The 23,643-nt window shown below is 38.5% G+C and overlaps 1 protein-coding gene across 2 annotated transcripts in view; it reads left to right on the plus strand.

The window, feature by feature from the left end:
- pknox2 (pbx/knotted 1 homeobox 2) overlaps nt 1–23,643 on the plus strand; it is a 130,179-nt gene that overhangs the window by 84,963 nt on the left and 21,573 nt on the right. For both annotated transcript variants that reach the window (XM_036595477.1, XM_036595478.1), the window contains exon 4: nt 6,632–6,768. In XM_036595477.1, the coding sequence (XP_036451370.1) occupies nt 6,632–6,768 (137 nt within the window). The remainder of the gene's footprint in view (nt 1–6,631; nt 6,769–23,643) is intronic.

A 23,643-nucleotide genomic window follows, 5' to 3' on the forward strand; every position in this document is an offset into this window, starting at 1 on the left:
GTATTACTATTAATTATTTACTATTAGTCATGTCTATGGACCTCCACTAGGGCGGTAGCTGCCTTTTACACTGTGTCAAGATTTCATGATAAAATGAGATATAAAAACAATCCAAAGTGACTCATAACAAAATTTGGTTACATTAATTTACGTTGAAAGTTAAGAAGTTTTTTTTCCATCTCCGTCCAAAAAATATCTCCAAAAATAGATTTTTTGGAGATACAAGATTTTGTTCAGAAAGTTAGAATGTGTTTGTGGGAGGAGCTTGGATAGGTCAATTTCTTCACTTGTCTCAATGAGCTATTAGTGAGAAACAAAATGTATGAAAACGTTCGCTGTGGGGGATTAAGGCGAGTTAAAGTCATCAAAGTCAGCTGTGAAAAGAAGTACATGCACATAAAGGTACCTGAAGTCAGGTGTGACCTGTATATGTTGTCAGGTCATCACCTTCCCTTGTTCTGAGCACACGGGGAGGGATACACATTGAGGGAACTTCACCAGATCGCCTCCTCCACCCTGTCCAACTGGTGTATCCCTCCTCCTTGAGGATTAGTGCCGGGGGAGAGGAACGCAGCGCAGCGGCGGAGACATGCAAATGAGAGCTAGTTAAGTGTGAAGAAGCTAATTTATTTCCCATTTGAGGCTGGGATTAAGACTTCCAGCCCCCAGGAACCCCCCCAGCCACCACCACAACCACCACCACCACTACCACCCCCGCCCAAAGCCCATGCAGCAGGGACGGGGGGGGAGGGGTCTTGCTTTTAGAGCCTCATCAGGAGGGAAAGAAAGAAAGGGGGCAGGAAGGAACCAGAGAGAGCGGAAGAAGAAGCCAGAGAGCGTTGTAAACAAGCAAATAATGCATGATAAACAGATTTCAGCGCATCCACTTGTTGTATTGACAAAGGGCAAGAAAGGGCAGGGCTTTCATACCGGAGATTTATGCGATGACTAAGATGGGAAAAGTACTTTTCATGCAGGATTTGACCTACATTAAAATTTAGGGGTCGAGTGCTGCAAATTAGCTTCTACTATTTAATTGGACCATATGCTGCTGTCAGTGATGTTATATCGCCAATACAGGAGACACCACCGGCATACTGTGTAGACGAATAAGAGTGCGAAAAAAAATGTTTTCCATGTAGTTTATATCAGAGAAAATATTGAAACATCTTTTTTTGTCCTTTTCGTCTCAGCAAAAGATGTCAAATCAGATTATTGTGCACACATATCAGCTCTGACACCTATGAAGGAGTCATAATCTAATAGACAAGCTGAAAGAAAAGGATTCCTCACCTTTTATCTCTGGTGTTATTTGAATTTCGATTTAATTTTATACAAGGTTGTAAGTTGCAATGTATATAGGTCTTAGTAACAGTGCTTGAGGAATGATTAAGAGGAACAGTTTGCCAAAAACATCCAATTTTGCTGTATGTTCACATGTTTACATGATGATTCATATCTAATAATGTAATTACATGATTGATTACATAGGTTCATATGAATTGCATTTACTTTGTATTTACATTCTGTATCAGAGTCAGTGACGGACATGCCTTTTTTGTGTCCAAGTCTATTATTTTCCTACTAAATCATTTAATAAATACATGACACGTCACCGTATTCTCCAGTACCTCCTTATGTAAATGCATTTTCAGTATTTTCATATTTCAGATCAAAATAAAATCCCTTTTAGGCATTTATACCTGCAAATTCTAAAAATGTCAGGTGGAGCGACTGTCCAACCATATATGCAAATTAAGTAAACAATGTTAAAAGGTAACTTTGTTGTACAAAAATTCTAAATAATATAGTCAGCTATGTTTTATGTTTGAAACCTTTAAAATCGTAACATATGGCAAAATAGGGCAGCTTTAATATATTATTCTCAAAACTTTTGTCTGTAAATTTTGATTTCCTTTTATTCTGACATGCTTTTAAGAAAGTGGGTACGGTCGTGCACCATAAGGAAGACCCCATTTGACTTTCATTGGGCAATGCTGAGGTCATTCACAAATACATAATTCATCAGTTGAGTCATGGTTAGGCTGGTTCACTTTACCAAGTCACCCAGGACAATCACAAAAAGAATTGTTATTATTGTAATAATGTTTGTTTATAAAACAAAAAAAAAGATGACCTTGAGTTCAAGGACAAAGCTTTACATGAGTGTCCAAGTAGAAAGACTAGTTTAGTTTTCAGTGTTGATAAATAACTTTTATTTTGGTTGCACTACCTGACATTATCTGGGTGGTAAAATTTATGACCCTGTTTACAAATCAATTAATACCATTATAAAAGCTATGAAATAAATATCAAACATGCAATGAATTCTTTACGAATGTTTGAATATTTTTAGCACTTTGAAAGTCTTATTTGTCAATGACTCAACAGGTTCAAGTCTGCACTTCTGACTTTGTTCCATTTTAATGTCAACAAATGCCAGAATTTTCCCCAAAATATAGTCACACAGCTCAAACATGTTTTGTGTCCAAACTTTGTTCTTTATTTTTGCACTGAAGCTACGAAAGTGTCACACTTAAAAAATCAACTCAACTTTGTCATTATATCAATACAGGGTTGTACAGTATTTAGGAAGCACTGTCAGGCTACTTCTCTGGTGCAGTGATAAAGTATAGATAAAAAAAAAAAATTAAAAAAAACATAATAGTGTAAAGACAGTAGGCAAAAACACAAAGACAATAGGTGCATAGCCAGTCAATACAGAATATGTGCATGAGTAGTAACTGTAGGTCAGAAGGGCGGGGTAGAATTTCAAGTGCAAACTGTAGTTAAGCAATAAATATGTAGTCTTTGAAATTACTAGCTAGTTGCATTAATGGTGTAGTAATTTACCTTACCATAAAAGCTGTAAATAAAAGTCAAATAGCAACTTTATACTGTGACTTTGCAGTGAACTGCACCACAAGATTACTGTGAGGAAGCTTTATTCTGAATACTTACAGTAATACCCCATTACTGAAATTAAACCATTGTTCTTAATGCAACTCCAGTAATTTAGTGAACATTTACATATAAAAAACGGACTTCTCATTTTAACAGACCTAAAAATATGTTGTTCAAGAAAATATCAATTAGCATATTCACCATGTTTTGCACTGCATATGCACTAGTATGCATTCATAATTGTAAATACACTTTTAGTGACAGGTTAACATTGCTTATAATTTACAGAAACATGACCAGAACCTTACAAAACTCACAACAATACAACTTGACAACAATTTAGTGTCCTAACATTAATAATATAAAAATATATTAAAATAAGCATAAATAAAGCATAAATAAAAAAAGCATAAAACTTGATAGAAAAAAATGAAAGTACAATCAGAATCGTCAGAATAAAAAACCCTTAAAATGTTTTTACTTAAAATGTTTACATCATTTTATGTTTTATGTCTCACAGTAGTATCTTAAGATGACTTGAGTTCCCAATGAAATGATGAACACTGGCTTTAATTAACAGTTCATATTACACAGTGTCAGACACCACACAGGTGAGTCTACTGAGATTCTTTAACAACAGTTTGAGGAAAACTGTGTAGATTAGATTTTTGAACTGTTTCTTATTGTGTACTGTTTGGAGTCTTCTAGCTTCTACAGTTGGAGAGCTAATTTTGTACCCACCTCCTCTCTGTATGTTGACCATTAAGGCAGTGGACCTCTGAACATCTGCCAACCATTCGTTTTTTCCTCTGGCTTCATGTGTCTCTCAGTGAGGATGGTGTGACCCTTCACAGTACAGAGTACCTTAAGGTCAGCAATAGATTAGAAAGGTACATTCTGTCTGGTATCGTAACGTTATCAATAAGAGATGTGGAGTCCTGGGATACACAGAGTCGAAAGATGGGCTTTCTGGAGCTAGGAGAGTTCAGAGTTCAGGCAGGTTGTGGAGGAAGGAAGACAGGAGAACTTAAAGAACATCAAAGAGGGCAGAAATGTAAAGTAGGCAGAACCTTTAAGGAACTTTAAAGAAGTACTTCAAGGAAGGCAGAACTTTAAGGAACCCCAAAGAAGGGGCTCAAGGCAGGCACAACCTCAAGCAAGAAGCTCAAAGAAGGCAGACAGAAAAGTACATTCTTAATTATATACCTTGTAAAACCTCAGAACGGACCATGCACCTGCGTGCCATACTAGCTATTGTGCAATTCTCTAGATGGCACACTGTTAGAAATAAAGGTTCTGTGCAGGTACATTTTTTCATTCATCAAGGTACAAACAATGTAAATGTTCCCTCAGAGGTACAACAGTGGGTTTAAGTCCAAATCTGTAACTTGAAAAAGTTTTTTGCAAGTAAAAAGTACATATTTGTATCATTTTATCATCTATTGTTTAAAATAGAGGATCTTAGGAAATATAATTTCAGTGGATTATGGTACAATTATGTTCCCTGACTAAAGGTACTGAGATGTACCATTGAGGGTCCCACCCCAGTGACAAGAGGGGTACTGCCCCAGAGTCTCGTACCTTTTTTCTGAGAGTGCAGGGAAACATTTAACAGCATAAAAGTGTGGGCTATCAGAAATGTTATACAAAAACTCAACCCTTTCTACAATAAACATCAGTAAATGCGGCCTATTATGACTGTGTATCCAGAAATATGTTGTTTTTCATTATTAATGTAAAGCCAAAAGCTCTACTAAGAAGGCACATGTTAGCAGCATTATGAGAAATAGTCCTTACTAGAGGACCATGACTAAAGTGGAAGAAACACTGGATAAAAAGCAAAAAGTTTTTTGACTGTTATTTAACAGTTTTGTACTGGCAACTTTACAAACTTTTGTTTTACTCCTTTTTAACAGTGTAGTCTAGACACTAGACTCATCTCTAAGGGTTTGTTTTCATTGTTTGGATAGATGGCAGGACAACATTTATCATGTTAAGGGTGGGACAGTAAACAAAACTCTTAAAATGATGGACAAACCAGTTATTTGGATGAGTTGGATGAATGGCTTGGATTATTTTTCCAATTTTAAATCTTTTTATGCTGGTTTTCCTTTCCTGTTATTTTTATTTGAATTCCTTTTTCAGTTGCTTTAATAATCATAAAACCATTGCTGCCAGATCAGTTCTTTGAATAACTCAGGCATTGACAGTTCACTATCATGGACTCATTTTTGTATTAAAAGATGTCCTTACAAGCTCAAAAGTGAGGCTCTCTTAAGCAAAATCTGATAAGACGCCAGTGTCTGGCAGCTAGCCAGGAAAAGATGCTAAATAGTATTTCCATATAGGCCTCTTAGTTTAAGTCTGTAGCCCGGCCTATGTTTTGCCCTTCCTGTGCTAGGAAACACTGTCCTAAGGATGGGAAATGTGTGGAGGAACCTGATCCTAGACTTTTCCTTTGGGCTGTTTTATGCATGCTTCATGTCTTCTGCACAATTTGAAAACTGTCTGGACATGCACATCTCCAGAACCTTGAAACTGGGCTGTTGGACCCTTTTTTAATAAAAAGGACTGACTCCTTCAAAAACTTGCAAACGTGGATCAGTGGTAGGGTTTGGAGTCGATCCCAAAAAGAGTCGATCTAGGAATCTAGGAATCTAACAATGTAGGAATCAAGAGTTCACCTCAAGCTTTGCACTCTGTTCCACACAGTGATGTTCAGGTTTACTTGCAACTGAGCACAAAGTAGGAGTGAGATTTTGCTTTCACTGTTGTGACAGCCTGTCTGAGAAAATGCATCCTTGCACAACACACACTAATAAGTTAACAAAGTGAAAAGCCAAAAAATTGAAAAATAAAAGTGGATGTACAAATGGGGATTGTGTCTTCATTTTTGAGTGGAATCGACTCTTGGAATCAACTCCATTACTTTTAATGGAGCTCAGAGTCCAGAATTTCTGGAATCGAACAGCCCTAATCAGTGGTTTGTGTGCCTGATAACAGCCAAGCTACACTTAGCTAACTAGCAAACCAAGCTGCTGTCAGGGTGAGGTAAGCAAACATGTTCATCACTTGGATTACAGTTTCAGCCAAAAGACAAAAAAAATGCTTGCAGTTGTTCTGTAAGTAGCTAGAAGAATTAGGTTTACTTTATATTCTTGAAATTGTATGTGTATATATATATATATATATATATATATATATATATATATATATAATAAGATGTGGCATTTTAACTAAAAGAATATTGTCAGAACAAAATCTCCATTTTTGTCATTTTTTACTTTATTACATAATTTGAAACTGACAGCTGACTTTTCCATTGTGTAAAAATGATATGATGAATAAACAGAAGTGGTCCAAAATCACTTAGACAGTAATCATTTTACATTAACTTCCATTATAAGCTAAGAAATGTTTTCCTTCTCCTGTAAAATTACTATTTTCTTTTGATGAAAACTATGAAGAATCTAAATACGTCTCAGAATATGGACCAGCCTGAATTCTACAGTTTTGTAGACTTCTTCCCTTGACTTAAATCAGGGTTTTGATGGGTTTAACTTCCTTTGATGCTTTTGTAGTTAAAGATGGTGGCAGAGATTCTCCCGAGGCGAAGTGAAGAGAAAAGTCTGTGAGCGTCTTTCTACCTGCAGAGTCAGCGATTGCACTTGTACTGGTGTCTTCAGGCTGTAGGCTGCAGCTTATATATGTTGTTTTCTCCCTCCAGATGACGGGCACCACGCAGCAGAACTCGAAGGCCCAGCAGGTCCACATCTCAGCATCATCCACAGCCGGGGCCACTCCGGTCAGTGTGACCCTTGACCCACAGGCCCAGCTGGAGTCAGACAAACGGGCCGTTTACAGGTGAGCTGTGGTCAGGGTCATGTTATACAGAGTTATAGAGTGGTCAAACATTTTGCTCATCAGGAGGGTTGAAATAAAATCTGGATGTTGTTTAACCCATAGAGGTCTGGAGTTATAACTGTATAATTAATTACATAGTTTATTACATGTTAAATGATGTTTGCATTTAATTCTCATTCTATCATCTACACTTCTGATTTGTTTCTCCTTGTTTTGTTGTCATTAAATGACAAAGCATGCTAAAAATTGAAAAGATGGTTCTTTTCTCCAAACAATGACTATATGCACAACAATATTTGATCAGATTTATGTTGTATTGCCTCATACAAATATGAGGTAATTTAATGTAATAATTATGAAATTACAACATGCTTTCCTCACTGTGAAATGCTAAAGCTTATGTCATTGTCCAGTAAGTCAAAATTGTCCTGCTTTGCCATAGTCTGGACTTTGCTTATTATAGTCTGAAAGAATACACCATTTTCATACATAAAATTTATGAAAGATTAAAAATCCATGAGTATTGAAATAAATGTCCTCATATGGAACATGCCAAATGCTTTCTTATTTCTATGATATTATGATGATACTACTATATTCTGTAAATATTGCAAAGCAACACAGAACCTAAGCACCTTCCTGACCATGAGTCATGAATATTTTGTCAGCAGAATAGAAATATCAATGTAACATTTGGTAGATGTCTCAAAAAAAACCTTCCATGTTGCACAGTTTGCTTTTATTTTGATCATAAATCAGGGTTTGGAGTTTTGCTCTCACTTTATGGCTGTGGAAGACAAGCAGTCAGGTCTAGACATCTCAAAGTCTTGTGACAATCAGGCTAGAACAGTGAAGAGTTTCAGTTGTGGAGACTGATTTACGCGGTTTACAGGTAGCAAAGGATAGATGTGTCACAGTTACATACGGCTTCCATAACAAATTCATACCGACACGAGTGCTTCTTACAGAGTCTGAATAGCGGCACACATGCATTGGTCATATTTTCTTTCTTCATTCCCAGATTCAATAACACACAACACGCTGATGGTTTAGTAGTTAACACTTCATTTTTAACCCTCCGTGTCCTGGTTCATTACAGGACAGTGGTTCTTGGGCTGCTCAGTTCATTCTGTCTGGGCTACTACCTTTGTGTGTGTGTGAGTGTGATGCGTGGTGTGCGGCTGGTTTGGCGGAGCATGGAGCTGGCTGTGATTAGCAGTGTGTGGCAGCGCTGCAGCAGTGGCGGCGGCCCCTCAGGCGAGTGTGTGAAGGCCTGGGCAGGCCTGAGGCTGGATCTCTCGGCTCCTCTAGAGACACAGCAAAGCCTTTGATGTGAGCAGCCTGCCTGAGGCAGCCCGCAGGCACACACACATACACACACACACACAGCCTGTTCTTACAGTCCTCTCCCTCCTGAATCACTCATAGGTAGATGTAGACACACACACATACACACATACAGACACAGAGTCTTAGCCTAGATGCACACACACTCACACACTCACACACACACACACACACACACACACACACACACAGAAACACAGCCGAGACACATATACACACACACTCAGCCTAGGCACATATATACAGACATACACGCACACACACACACACACAGAAACACAGCCGAGACACATATACACACGCACACTCGGCCTAGGCACATATATACAGACATACACGCACACACACACACACACAGAAACACAGCCGAGACACATATACACACACACACTTGGCCTAGGCACATATATACAGACATACACGCACACACACACACACACAGAAACACAGCCGAGACACATATACACACACACACTTGGCCTAGGCACATATATACAGACGTACACATACACACACACACACATACACACACACTGCCTAGATGCATATACATATGCACCCACAAACACAGCCTAGACGCATACACACACACACACAGCCTAAATGCATACACACACACACATACACACAAACAGATGCAGACTCTCAGCCTAGATGCATACACACACACAAACACACACATACACACAAACAGATGCAGACTCTCAGCCTAGATGCATACACACACACACACACAGCCTAGATGCATACACACACAAACACTCACATACACACAAACAGATGCAGACTCTCAGCCTAGATGCATACACACACACAGCCTAGATGCATACACACACACAGCCTAGATGCATATACATACGCACCCACAAACATAACCTAGACGCATACACACACACACACACACACACACACACACACATATACACACACACACACACAGCCTAGATGCATACACACACACAGCCTAGATGCATATACATACGCACCCACAAACATAACCTAGACGCATACACACACACACACACACACACACACATATACACACACACACACACAGCCTAGATGCATATACATACACACCCACAAACACAGCCTGGATGCATGCACACACACACAAACACAGCTTAGACACACACAAATTAGACGTGCACACACACACACACACACACACACTCAGCCTAGACACATACACACACATACGCACACAGACAGCCTAAATGCATATACATACACACAGACAGATTATATGCATATACGTATACACACAAACACAGTCTAGATTCATGTACACACATACTCAACCTAGACGCACATACACACACGCATACAGCATAGATGCATGTACGTATATACACAAACATACACATAAACATATACATATATGTACAAACACAGCCTAAACACTTACACACACACAACCATAGTCCATATGCATATATGCACACACACATGCACACACACACACACACATACACCTAGATACATAGACACACACACATTTTCACAAGCACTACACCATCAGTTATATCCTGTGTTTGGGGTAACATGGTACAAAATAATGAGTTACAGTAATGTAATTACTTTTTCTTGTAGTGTAGTGTAACAGATTAAAGTTTAAATTCTTTTAAGCACAATATAAATACTGACTTCACAACTTACTTGCATTACTTATATGTCTTTAGCAGAATATTGTTAATTACATGCAAAGCATTTAAAACATACATTTCCTCTATATAGATTATCCATGACTGTTGTTATACATAATTTGCACTCATTTGTAAAAACAGTCAACTGACTGCATGACTGTGAATATGAGAAGTGCAGCACAAGCGTGAGAAGCACTGGTAGCTGCTGTAAACTTTATGAGCAATATGTCAAAGCATTTCATCATCCAAATGTTAACGTGATGGATAAAGACTCCCTTGCTGAAGAAGAAAGAACCCACAACTCACCTAAACAGGCTGGATTTGATATTCACTATGAATCAGCTCTGTAAGCCTTTTCTTTGAAAGATTTTGTTTCGAGGCACCTGTTTTTGAACTGTTTCTACTGAATAGTTGTTAGATTTCTAAACAGCATTAGCCTTCATGATTTGAATCAAGCACAACAGGCTGTGTCGTGGTGAGATAAAGTAAAGGCAGGGATAATAAAATGCCTTTTAAATGATGTTTACTGTGGTTGAAACTGGTTTCTGAGTTTTCCCTTGTACTTTGTGGTTGCTACAGATTTGTATGTGGTTTAAAAAATAAAGTGGAAGTAATGAGAGTACCTTTTCCAGGAAGTAGTAATTAAAGCACTTCCATTAAATTCCGAGATAAGTAACAAGTGATATGTAATGGAACACACTGATTAAAAGATGTACACACGCACACTAATGCATACACTCACATCACACCCAGGTAGAGCGAGGCCAATTGTGCTCTCTTGGACTCCCGGCTACGGATGGCTGTAGCATCACCAGGGATCGAACTCGCGATCTCCTGATGATAGGGCCAACGCTTAAGCGGTTGCGCCACTCGGGAGCCCCCCTTAATAATTTTTTTAAACTCCACTTTTGTAAGCTATGGAGCCCCGGAAGAAACAGAATTAATTAGAATGAATGTTTTGCAGTTCATACGCACGTTTTCTTTTATTTGTGGTCACGATTTCTTAAATGTAGTAGATACAGGTTGTGTTATTTGTCCTGTGCAGAAGTAACTAGCAGCTCCCCAAAACTGTCTGACAGGTTTTGATGTGTTAGATTGATGAGATGATGGACAGAGATGCTCATCAGGTCTGATTTTGATTTGGGGCGTTATGAGGAAACTGCAGCTCCTCATCACAGAAAACGGCCCACAGATTCATCAGTGCAGCTGCAGTTTGGTGGTGAAATGAAGGAAGACAATAAACTACAACCACAATCGTCACTAAACTTCACTTGCTAATGATTATATTTAACAGAGATATAGATGCAGCGCGGCCGCTTAGCGCTGTTTCTGCTCCCGCGACAAGCTGCAGTGTTAGAGATCATCACACAATTACAGGAAGAAATGATCAGCGTCGACGTTTCAACAAACTCAAATTAAACACACACAGACACATTCATGTGGGATGAGGTCAAATGGTCAGAGAGTTTAACAGATCTATGGATTAGATATAGATATGTTAATGTGAGGATGTTGAAATGCTGATCATTTCTTTCTGTAATTGTGTGATGGTCTCTAACACCGCAGCTTGACGCGGGAGCAGAAACACCGTGGGCTGTTTGCTGTGAAGAGGAGCTGCAGTTTCCTTGTAACCCCCCACATCAAAATCAGACCTGATGAGCATCTCTGTTCATTATCTCATCAATCTAAAACATCAAAACCCATCAGACAGTCTCAGGGAGCTGTTATCAAAACACAAACAATGTGCATTCAGTTAAAAACAAAACATGACCACGGTTAAAAGAAAACGAGAGAACGAATTAGAAAATCGAGATTACGAAATAAAAAAAACCTACTCACAAAGTAAAGAAGACGTGTGGACGATTAAGAGAAAACGAGGGAATGATTTAAGAAATCGTGACCACGAATAAAAGAAAACGTGCATACAAACTGCAAAACGTTCTCTCTAGTTAATTTTTTTTTCACCTCCGTCCCCTCCGGGGCTCCGTAGTAAGCTTATGTTTTATGCACTTGTTTTAATTTGACTTTCTTCTTACTTATGCTAATCATATTATTGGTCTTTTGCACAGTATTGTACATGCACACACACTTATTGTCGCACTCTCACTCTTGTCTTTCACACACATGTGCATAGGCTCTCACAGGCCCAGTTAAGCGGTCAGTCATTAGTTAGTAAATGGCTCTTTACAGCTTTGTGTTTGCATCCTTCATGACACTTTATAAATGCTCTAAATGTCTACAGGCTAAACTGACATCTAGCACGGTCTGCTTATTCAGATCAGCATCCGAGCACACTGCAGTATGCGGTATTAATTCTGAATATGAAAGGTTGTGTAGATGATAAACGGTTTGTTGTGCATATAATAGATATGACATCTCATTGTTCTGTGCATCTAAAGCAACTGGAGAGCAAGCAGCCCTTCAAATGAAGTAAATGCGTCTGTTTTGTTGGTCAGTTTAAGTAGACACTTCATTTATTAAAGAATAAAAACCATAATAGAATAAACATTTTCTTGAATTGAAAATCAATCTTTGGTTTGTCAGTTTGTTCACCATATTGGCTTTGCACACTGTAGAATAAAACACCTAAGAGAACAAAGAAATCATTGTGAAGCACAGAAAACACCACCCTCTCTTCATATTTGCAGAGGCTTTGATTGTTGCTCTAATATTATAGGCTTGGATTGAGAGCTTTGGTAGCGGTGTAATTTATCTTGGCAGGTTGTTTACTCTTTAGCAGTAAATGCTTGCATTTCTCATCGCTCTAATTGCCGGCATTGTGGGTGTATGGTGTTGTTTACTGTTTGTGGGTTTGCAGTGTTGTTTAGACTCTTCTCTGACTAGCATGGCTTAATTATTAACAGTAGAATAGACGTATGATATAGTAATTATCTTAACGAGTTGAGCCGTGCTTCTAATAAAACATTGTGAGGATCTTGTGTTCCTATCAGATTCGCAGCAGGGGGGCTACATCTTTAGGCTAAAAAAGATGAATTTAATGCAAGTCCAAGCCACTTTTGCCACAATCAGGGCAAAACAGTGAGTAGCCCTGATGATCATTCAGTGAAGGGAGTATGTATGTAATAGCGTGCAGTAGTTTCAGTCCAGCCTGGTCATTTCAGTACTAGAATGCGTTCAAGGTTTTGATAGTGAGTAATGCATATCGTGTGTATGATGTGTATGATGTGATGCTGGTGGGATTGACGATAGGCCTAATTAAACTGTACTATTTATGCTGTCTTTGTAATGAAATTTGCAGTTTGTGAGTTTTCTTTAAGTACGAATAATATCCACAATATGCTCAGAAAATGATATTGTAACGCATTATATCATCATGTTGTCCACCCCAGATACAGATACCAATTTTAAGGGGCTAAATATTCCAACCTAAAATATTGGCTGGTGTAATTTTATATTAGAGTATTGAATGTTTGATTCTATTTTATCTGATGCTGCATTCACATGTTTGCGTTGATAAAAATGTCATTTCACACATCATAGTGGTACGTGGCCAACAGCGACATGAAGCCATGCAAATGTTGCCATGGTGACCGTGGTGCCAGCAAAAAAAAATCAGATTATCGGAGGAGAGCTTTAGCAGTGTAGATTGCTTATTTAAGGTGGAGAAAAGCAGAAGCAGGATGCTCTGTATGCTTTTATTTTTTTATATAAAACAGAGTTTATCTGTAACTCGAGACATTTGGCGTCCATGGCTCTCCAAAAAAAATCAACATCCAGTTTATTCCACTGCTGTGGTCGACATGGATTAAGCCTAATCTTGGACTAAATTGGAATGTCAATGGAGATTCCCTACTGAAAAGTCTTGAGCCTAGGCTTAAAGGAATGATTCGGCAAAAAATCAGATTGACACAATTTTCCACTTACCCCAGGTGTAGTCAGTTGGCCGAGACATGTTCGGCAGCAAAGCTAATATTGCAAACAAACACTGGAGCTCAGTAGTCACCCAAATAGCCCAAAGCATTTCTGTAAAAATACATCATCTAAACATCTCTTAACCCACTCGCTCCACATCCAGGACTTGCTGATGTGGTTCAAGACACAGTGTGGCTGACTGTGAATGATAAAAATGAACAAAACTGCAAACAGCCACTTCAGACAACAAGGTCTGTATTCATAAACCACCTTAGGAGTAAGAGTGCTGATCAGTATTTGTGAAAATACTGAAATCATAATACAGAGGAATCTGATACAACATCAGTTCTACTTCATAAATACCTGCCCTGGTGTTGTCTGAATTTAAATGGCTGTAGCAGTGAAGTTTTGTTAATGTTTATAGCTCGCAGTAAGTCATACTCTGCTCTAAACCACATTGGCGAGTCTGCACTACCTCCATGAACATCTTGATGTGGTGAGTGGGTTGAGATGTTTTGGGGATGTATATTTTTACAAAAACGATTGTGGCTATTTGGGTGACTATTCTGGTGTTTGTTAGCAATGTTAGCCTCGTAGCTCCAGTTTTAAACTGAAGATGTAAAATTTGGACTCTAGGCATGTTTTGGCTGATCGACTACATCTTGGGAAAGTGAAAAAATTGGATTTTCTACGTAAGAACTATTATTTTTATAGTAATCTAAGGTTAATTACCTTCTATCTGCCTTCACCTCTCACTTTTCATCAGTGCTCTTCATAGAAGAAACTCATCCTCATGCAAAAAGTTGGTTTCGATGCATAATATACATTCTATTATATTAACCACAATGATGTTTTGTGTTTATGTACACCAGTTAAGTCTGTACTGCTATGATAGTTTTGAGCAGATGATGACGGTCATTAGAGCACTGTCTACAAACATTTGCTGGAAACCATTCAATCCTCAGAAGTGAATGCTGCTCTTCATATGCGTGGATTGTTGCACTGTAAGTTAAGCCACTAATTATCAGGGCTTTATTTGTGGGAAATCTACAGATACCTATTAATATCAGCTGACGTTTTCCAGTCACAGACATATCCCTAACACGTAGCCACTCACAGATTGAACCTTTACTGGCTCAGGGCCAGATATAAGGAGACTTGTGCAGCAGTTTCAGTCACAAATAGGATTTATTCTACCCCAGAACAACAGAGCTTAAATGTGTTGTATAAATGGAAAAACATACACACACAAAAGCTGCATTTCTCTCTCACTTTGCAAAAAAATAGGTGGAGATATTGGAAAAGTGTTTATATAGTCTGCTTGATTTTCTAAACTTTGGACAGCTAGCGGTGGCCAGTTTGATTGGAATTTTCTTCATTTCTTAAAACGAGGCATAAATTAGTGATAGTGTCTCAAAAGCATGCGTGCTGTTGGGAAATTACAGAGCCCTATGTTTATCATGTATTTTATTGTTTTCCACCAAGGCCCACTTATGACGTTTGTGTGGTTTTATGCGCTTAATACAGTCATAATTAATTTTTATGTGACCATTGCACAACCTGTCTTAACCCCTTAGAATTAAACAGACAGCTTATGTTACTGCGCCTTTAAGACCGATATATGTAAATAAGCTCTATTCCGATTGGCTGCCCTGTATTGTTCCTCATTCAAAAAACAGCCCCAGCTGAAACACTGCATATAACTTCGGCATGAATGTGCGGAGCAAAACAGCAGTAGGCTGAAAAGGTCAGTATACACTGTAAAACATGGCTCACCAGATCTACTTAATAAAATTACTTCATGTGGTAAAAAGCAACTTAACTAGTTTTATTAAACTTAAAAAACATCACAAATGTGATTTTTTTTTTGTGACATCACAAATACAGTGAATGCAAAAACGGGCTGTTCCAGCTAAGATACCATATATCGACTGTATTGGCTCAGGAGTGAGTACTACATTTTGAAACTTGTTTAGATTTAAATACTACATCAACCTCTTATTAAAAAAGTGAGGACAATTCAGTGTTTCATGATTTGGACCGTTTAATAATGAGAGCAATTATTATGCTGAAAAATATTCACCAGAATAACAACTTTTGGTGGGAAAGAACTTCATTTATTAATACTGCTGTCCCTTCACCACTGAACATACTGTTCCTCTCTCGTCTTGTTGATGGCTCCACTATTTTACAGCGCCTTCTAAACCCTGCGTCTCAAAAGCATAGTGCAATTAGCAGTTTGCCTGATTAGTTACATGCTTTATAAACCACATGTTCATTTCAGATGCATTATGAGGGCATATCGTGGCCGCATCAAGCCACATTTTGTGCTGTGCACTCTCACATGTGCTCATCAGGCCCAGAGTGTTATTCTCTGCATGAAGTTTATCGATATTCACCACCTTCGGCACAACTCTTACTCTCTTCATCCCTCTCTTTCTTTTTTCCCGGTACAGAGTGTATTTGCATTGAGACTGGATTTTAGGACTCGGGGTGCACAGTCATGCTGCTTCTCATTGAACTCCAGTGGATGTAGAGATTCATGAGAGAGAGAAAGAGTGAGTGAGAGAGAGAGAGAGAGAAAGAGGCCTCCATAGAGTAGAATGTCAGAGGCCCAGCAGCAGCAGCTGCCTATATCACACCCATCAGGAGTGCTTTTAATTTGCTGGCGTGAGGGGAAGCGGTGAAGCAGCACTTCCCAGCTGCAGTAATGCACCATAAAGTCTGTTTACATTCGCTGCCGGGAAGCTTTCACTGTCGTTTGGTGCCCAACATCCCAACCACTCACGCTATGCCAAGGGCTTCAGATTCCTGCACCATCAGAGTCACTCAACTCAAGCCAGTCATTGAGGGTGGGCAATATGAACACTGATATTAATATTTTCCAGTATTTTCCATGTTATGTCGATAAACAACTAAATCAATCAATTTATGAATAAATTAATAAAAATTTAATTACTATAAGATTATAAAATAATATACAATGTTTAAAATTAGTCTTGGGACTTTTTTATATGTTACTTTACAAGCTAAAGTTATCATTTATTCTTTTCCGTCCGTCAAGAAAATGATAACAATCAGCAATAATGGCCAGGCTTACTGACTGAACCTCATAATACTGATAATTAACTGAAAACTTAAGTAAGGTAGTAAAAATACTCACGTTAGCGGGACAAACAGTGTCTCTTTCCTTTCTATAAGTCAGTATTTAGTGTTTTATTTAGCTCAGTATTTTGTCACACATCTCTTCTTTTAGCTCAAAGTCTTTTAGGTATGGACTGCAGGAGTGCACTGAAGCTCCACCAGGCTTTTTGGATATTTTCTTTTGGATAGTCAGAGTACGGCAGGTGTTGAATCTCCAATCTCTTGGAATTTTTCACACTTGATTTTAAAATATTTGTTTTTCTCACAGACATTTTGTTACTAAGAGACAATATATTTTCAAAGATCAACTCAACTCTATACTCAAGTTTTCTAAAGCCATAAATTTCAGAATGTTAATGACATTTTAAGTAAGGTGTTCTGGAGCAGCGTTTCATCTCTGGTATGAATGGTCATGTGTGTTTTAGTGTTTTAGTTTTCTCTTGTGCAGTTGGACCAAAAGTTATTGATTTTTTTAGGTAAAGCAAAGCTGAAATGATGTACTTCTGAATATGGCAAAGTACATTTACAAATAAAAACTTTTGAAAAATAAACGATGACAAAAGTGTCCCAGGTCTACTTTTAAGCACTGATTCTTCTTCTTCTTCTTCTTCTTCTTCTTCTTCTTCTTCTTCTTCTTCTTCTTCTTATTATTATTATTATTATTATTTATAATAATAGTGTGTACAAACAATACAAGATTTCAACTTTACCTTATAATGGTTATGATGATGGTGACAGAAACCAGGGTTTCACAAATGTAGCCATTTTATTTACTATCCAAAACAATCAGTGAACCTACGTTTGTCTTCTCAGTTTTTATATGTTTTACTGATAATGTTAAAATAGTTTTGTTTTTTTGCTAATTTGCCTTACCACGCCCTGCATGTATCGGTCCTCCATGAATGTATTTTAGACCAAAAATCTTACCTCCAAAATTTTGTAAAACAGCGTCCCAGGTATCAGGCATAACCATATATATATATATATATATATATATATATATATATATGGTTATGCCTGATACCTCTTTCGAGTGCATCTCCCTGTATGTATGTATATATACATATATATATAGACATACATACAGGGAGATTTACTCGAAAGAGGCCCCCTAATATTCTGTAATAATTCTCGCTAGGACGAATCTATATATAATACACACATATAAACATTTTGAGCTTGTGGAGCCACTAAATGCTTCATCTTTTTACATCTTAAATGTTTGATTATGTAGAATTATTTTTTACATTTTTCACCTTTAACAGAGGGCTGACAATGATTTCTATGATATAGTAAATCTACATCAGATGCAGTGACGCAGCTTCATGGTCCACATCTACATCACATAATGTCATATAACAAATATACGGAATTTAATGTACTGAAACAATATGGCAAAGGCAAACGTGCTTTATAGCATCTAACATTCTAACATCCATGTGTTAAGAGTTGGTGAATTGTAGTTTTTTTTTTTTTTTCTTTTTACTTTTTTAAACAAATTAGTTTACTTATTTTTTCATGCACTGGGTATGCGACTTAATGAAATGTGGTAGGTGCACATTTAATTAACATTTTGTAAAGGCCAGTGTTGCAATGCCCTAAAGACAGCTTGTTTTCCACTGTGTGTGGAGGCCTTTCTCTGTGAACATGTAGGGCTCCAGTTTCTTCACGAATGTTTTGTTAGGAACAGCCACACAAACCTTAAGGCTGATTTACATGTCTTGATACATTCTTAACCCCTTAACCTCTAACAGACTAGATTTGGGCCCAAGTTTCAATTTCTCACACTTATAACTAGACAAAGCATCAAATAGTTTTGTAGTATTTACTTAAAAATTCATGGTAGTTATTTCATGGATGAATGAAGCTCTGCTGTAAAGCTTTCCAAAGAGCATCTTCACATATCCTATTGTCCTGCTTTTGATTTTCACATATCGCTCAGCCATCACAGTGCAATAGTGGTTTATCTGTCATGCAGCTTTCTTCGTCTGTCACGATTACCAGGCTGGAGGATGTGAGCATGAGTGCTGAACTTTATTGAGATACACAGGAGCATTGGCTAGCAGGAGATGAAACAAACACTGAGCTAGGACAATACAATGAACTAGGCTCACACTGAAACAAACTAATAAACAGAGAAACACAAAATCAGAACACAGACTGGTAGAAAACTGATGAAAAAAAATCTAAAGAACACTGAATGAACCACAGAAATATAGAAAAAAACATACAAATGTTGGAAATACTAATAAGGTAAGCAAGGCTAGGATGGAGAAAGAGACAAGACTAGAGGAACCAGTATAAGGAATCATGCACATTTACATTTATGCCATTTGGCAGATGCACTTGTCCAGAGTAACTTACAGTTGTATCATTTTTAACCAGATAGGCAAATGTGCTGTTAGGAGTCTTGCCCAAGAACTTATTGGTATGGTGTAGGGTGCTTACCCAGGTGGGGGATCAAACCCCAGTCTACAACATAGCAAGCAGAGTGGTACCTATAATACCAACCATATAAATAGGGGTGAAACCTGGCTAAGGAAACTCTGACACACCTTATCTGGTGAAAGGAGCTGTGTTCTTGCAGAGTATAAATGACTGTGTTTAGTGTGAATTTATGTGGGAATGAGTAAATTCAATACATCACTTTTCAAAATATGGACATAACTAACACAGTGAGTCTCGTTGGGCCGAGCGTCATCTCATAACACGAATGTCTGGAGATGTTTTGAGGTGAATTTGAGTGGTATTAAGACTTCAAATTGCATTAAATTTCAAAACCAATCGAAAACCTCATGGAGGAGGAACTCTAAGTGATGTTGCGCTCATCATCATTCTCCAATGAAACAGGCCTGTCATCAGCCTGGATAGATAAAACCTATCTATATAGGTATATATATAGGACCTCTTATACCTCTTTTACCTCTTATGAGGAAAAACAGTTCCATTAGCTATCAATCGCATTTCTCTGTCTAGCTGCTTTTGTTTAGCAATTGCACTCCATTGTAATGGAACTAGTTCACACTGCCAAAGTTAACGTGTAACACTTCAAAAAGAAGTTCAGTGTACATATGACTTAACTCATGTTAAAAGTTGTCGCTGGGGCTCCCGAGTGGCGCAGCCGTCTAAGCGTTGGCCCTATCATTAGGAGATCGCGAGTTCGATCCTTGGTGATGTTACAGCCATCCATACCTATGTTCTTGCAGAGTATAAATGACTGTGCCCATATGATTCCAATCTGTCACATAGAGAATCATTATAACAAAATTAGCTAAATGTCCTGTCTATATGACTAACTTGCCAAATGAACACTAGCTTACCACCCTGTGTAATAAAAGGCTGATGAGACAGGAGACTCCGCTGGCCCCCTATGCCCCTCTCTAACAAACCTCATATTCTGGGAAAACCTTGATATGTTTTTCCCCTATTTTTCTATTTTTCTGTTTCCTCTGTATTATTGTATTATAGAGCTCTATTTAACCCTTTATGCCTGTAAACCAGAGAAGAGACATGGCTGTGTATCACTATGGGCCATTACCCCCCGAGAGAGAGAGAGAGAGAGAGAAGAAGAAGAAGAAGAAGAAGAAGAAGAAGAAGAAGAAGAAAAAAAAGAAGAAGAAGAAATGAAAACAGGCTAGAGAGAGAACTGCGCAACTGATTGAAATGCAGCAGCAGGGGTCCCTCATAAACCCTGATGGTGAACGCTGTATGTGTGTGCGTGTGCATGTGTGTGTGCCCCCTGTGCAAGGTTAGCTCCAGACATGTAGCCTGGAGGGGAGAGAGAGAGAAAGAGAGAGAAAGAGAGAAAGAGAGAGAGAGAGTGAGTGAGAGAGAGAAAGACTGTGTGTATGAGCAGTCTCAGCGTGGGGGCACCTCAGACTGGGTTTAATAAAGGCAGCAGCCACTGGCTCGCCCTGATTAGGATGGCAAACACACCGGGTAGCACGCCCCCATCGCCCTGCAGCCTGTGGGTGGCCCACTGCGCTCCCCAAACAACAGCAGCTACCGCTCGCTCTGAAAAAAACACGCTTCGTTTTCACACGCCAAATCATATTAACCCCTTAAACTCTAAAGATCTGTGAGCAAGTCCAACCTTTCCTTCCACACTTATATCTACATACACTGCAAAATGTGATGCATTAAATTGACTTGATTTAAATGTGTGAATCATTTCCACATGAATCTACTACATCTACACAATTTGGCCTTTCTGTTTACTTACTTGAGGCAATTGTGTTAAGATAGTGTAACTTATTTATGTGGGAATGAGTAAATTCAATACATCACTTTTCAAAATATGGACATAACTAACACAGTGAGTCTCGTTGGGCCGAGCGTCATCTCATAACACGAATGTCTGGGCACAATCATGAGATGTTTTGAGGCAAATTTGAGTGGTATTAAGACTTCAAATTGCATTAAATTTCAAAACCAATCGAACACTTCATGGAGGAGGAACTCTGAGTGATGTTGCGCTCATCATCATTCTCCAATGAAACAGGCCTGTCATCAGCCTGGATAGATAAAACCTATCTATATAGGTATATATATAGGACCTCTTATACCTCTTTTACCTCTTACGAGGAAAAACAGTTCCATTAGCTATCAATCGCATTTCGCTGTCTAGCTGCTTTTGTTTAGCAATTGCACTCCATTGTAATGGAACTAGTTCACACTGCCAAAGTTAATGTGTACTTCGAACACTTCAAAAAGAAGTTCAGTGTACTTATGACTTAACTCGTGTTAAAAGTTGTCGCTGGGGCTCCCGAGTGGTGCAACCGTCTAAGCGTTGGCCCTATCATCAGGAGATCGCGAGTTCGATCCCTGGTGATGTTACAGCCATCCATAGCCGGGAGTCCAAGAGAGCACAATTGGCCTCGCTTTTTCTGGATGGCCCCTCCCTCTCCCCCCACCACCTAACGCGATGCTAGTCAGGCATCTGTTGGCTGACGTAACAGATCTGGTGGTTGGCGCTTTTTGTCCGAGCGCATTCAGCTGTCCAATGACATTGCATGAGCGGCAGTTCGAAAAGATGTGGTGGCTGGGTTCACAGGAATTGGAGAAAGCCTGTGTTAGCCTTCGCCCTCCTAGCGTTGATAGCATCGTGTGATTGGGGGAGGCCTAACTAGCGGGTGGAATTGCCGATGACTAAATTGGGGAGATAATTGGGTTACAATCCAAAAAAACCAAAAAACAACAAGTTGTTTGTGGCAGTGTGGCTAAACATGCTGCACTAAGTTAATTCAGACTTCTCAATCATATCTGTTTCATGTTAAGGCACTTGTGCTTTGTAGGAAAGTAATAGTAGTAACTGAGTGAGAAGGCACTGAGCTGCCTACCTCTCATTGGCTGTTTTATTTTGTACCCTTACTAAACGCTGACTTAAACACCTGGTTGCCAGGCTAAATGCAGTGATGTAGTTATGCTACAGTGGAATAAACATTTAGGCTGTGCCACCTTTTTTTCAGTGTCAACATTAACATTTAGAGATCTCACATCGACTTGTGACGGCGTCAACTATTTTTGTTATATCAGACTTTAAAAGAGCACAGAATAGGGGACTTGGAGAAGGTTTTAGAGGGGGATGTACCCTTGTTTCACTGCAATCCAGCACCAGAAGTTTAAGAAGTTGTCCTAGATGTGTGGTCTATTGTAACAGAAATAGCAGCCATTTTAATAGCCTGAATTTTGTCTGTACGTTTGTGCATTTTTTGAAGAAACAGTATATCATACAGTGTCAGAATCCACATAATCATAAATATCTATTGAGATAACTCAACATACACACTTAAAAATGATGGTTCTTCAAGTTTTTTAGTAAAGAAGATGGTTCTCTATAGAACCAAGAACACTCAAAGAACCCTTTGCATGATTAAAGGGTTCTTTGCATGGTGAAAGTGTTGGAGATTGTATTGTATATGGTTCTATATCGCTGCTGTCAGAACAAAACCTTGCATCTCCATTTGTGACATTTTTCAGTTTTTGACATAATTTGAAAATACCTGTTGTCCTTTACATTGTATGTGAATTTCATGATGATTGGCCCAAAACAAACGGCCCAAAATGACTTGGAAAAAAGTCTGGTTCCATTGGTTTACATTAAAAGTAAAGTATGTTTTTTCCTTCTCCTGTAAAGTTACCATTTTGGAGATATGAGGTTTTGTTCCGACAGCAGCAATATAGAACCTTTTTTTTAAAAGGGTTCTCAATGGCACTAATAGGGTCCTTCTATTGTAGCAAGCTTTACATTGCAACAATAGAAGAACCCTTTTCAAAAAGGTTCTATATACAACCATATACAACACATTCTCCAACAATCTGAAGAATCATTTTGTGATGCAAAGAACCTTTCAGTCATGCAAAGGGGTCCTTGAGTGCTCATGGTTTTATTTAGAACCATTTTCTTTACTAAAGAACCCTTGAAGAACCATCTTTTGTACGAGTGTAGTTTAAGGCAGGCGTGCTATGATTTAGGAGTGCTTCTTGCATGATGCTACCAGTGGCCGGAAGCCTTGGTTACGTTATCTACTTTAGCCGTGTAGCTCCAGTGCAAAACTAAGGTAGCAAACTTCAGACACCAAACAAGTCTTGAGATGATCATCTACATTTGGGGTAGGAGGAAAAATGTGTAAAGCCTGTAGCTGTTGCATTTCTACTGCAGCCACTTCTTCAAAAGTGTTCTGAGCGCTCTGATTATGTAAGCCTAGTAAGATTTCCCAGTAAAATCAACTCATGAAAAATGTAACACTATAAAACAGAGGCACTTTTAACACTAGAGATATATATATCCTTCATGAGTTCTACACAAATAAGACATTTTTGATGAATTCAGTGTTTTTCTGCCTTTGAAGTCACCAAACTCTGG

Source organism: Colossoma macropomum, unplaced genomic scaffold (genome assembly GCF_904425465.1).
Source record: "Colossoma macropomum unplaced genomic scaffold, Colossoma_macropomum, whole genome shotgun sequence".
Lineage (NCBI taxonomy): Eukaryota > Metazoa > Chordata > Actinopteri > Characiformes > Serrasalmidae > Colossoma > Colossoma macropomum.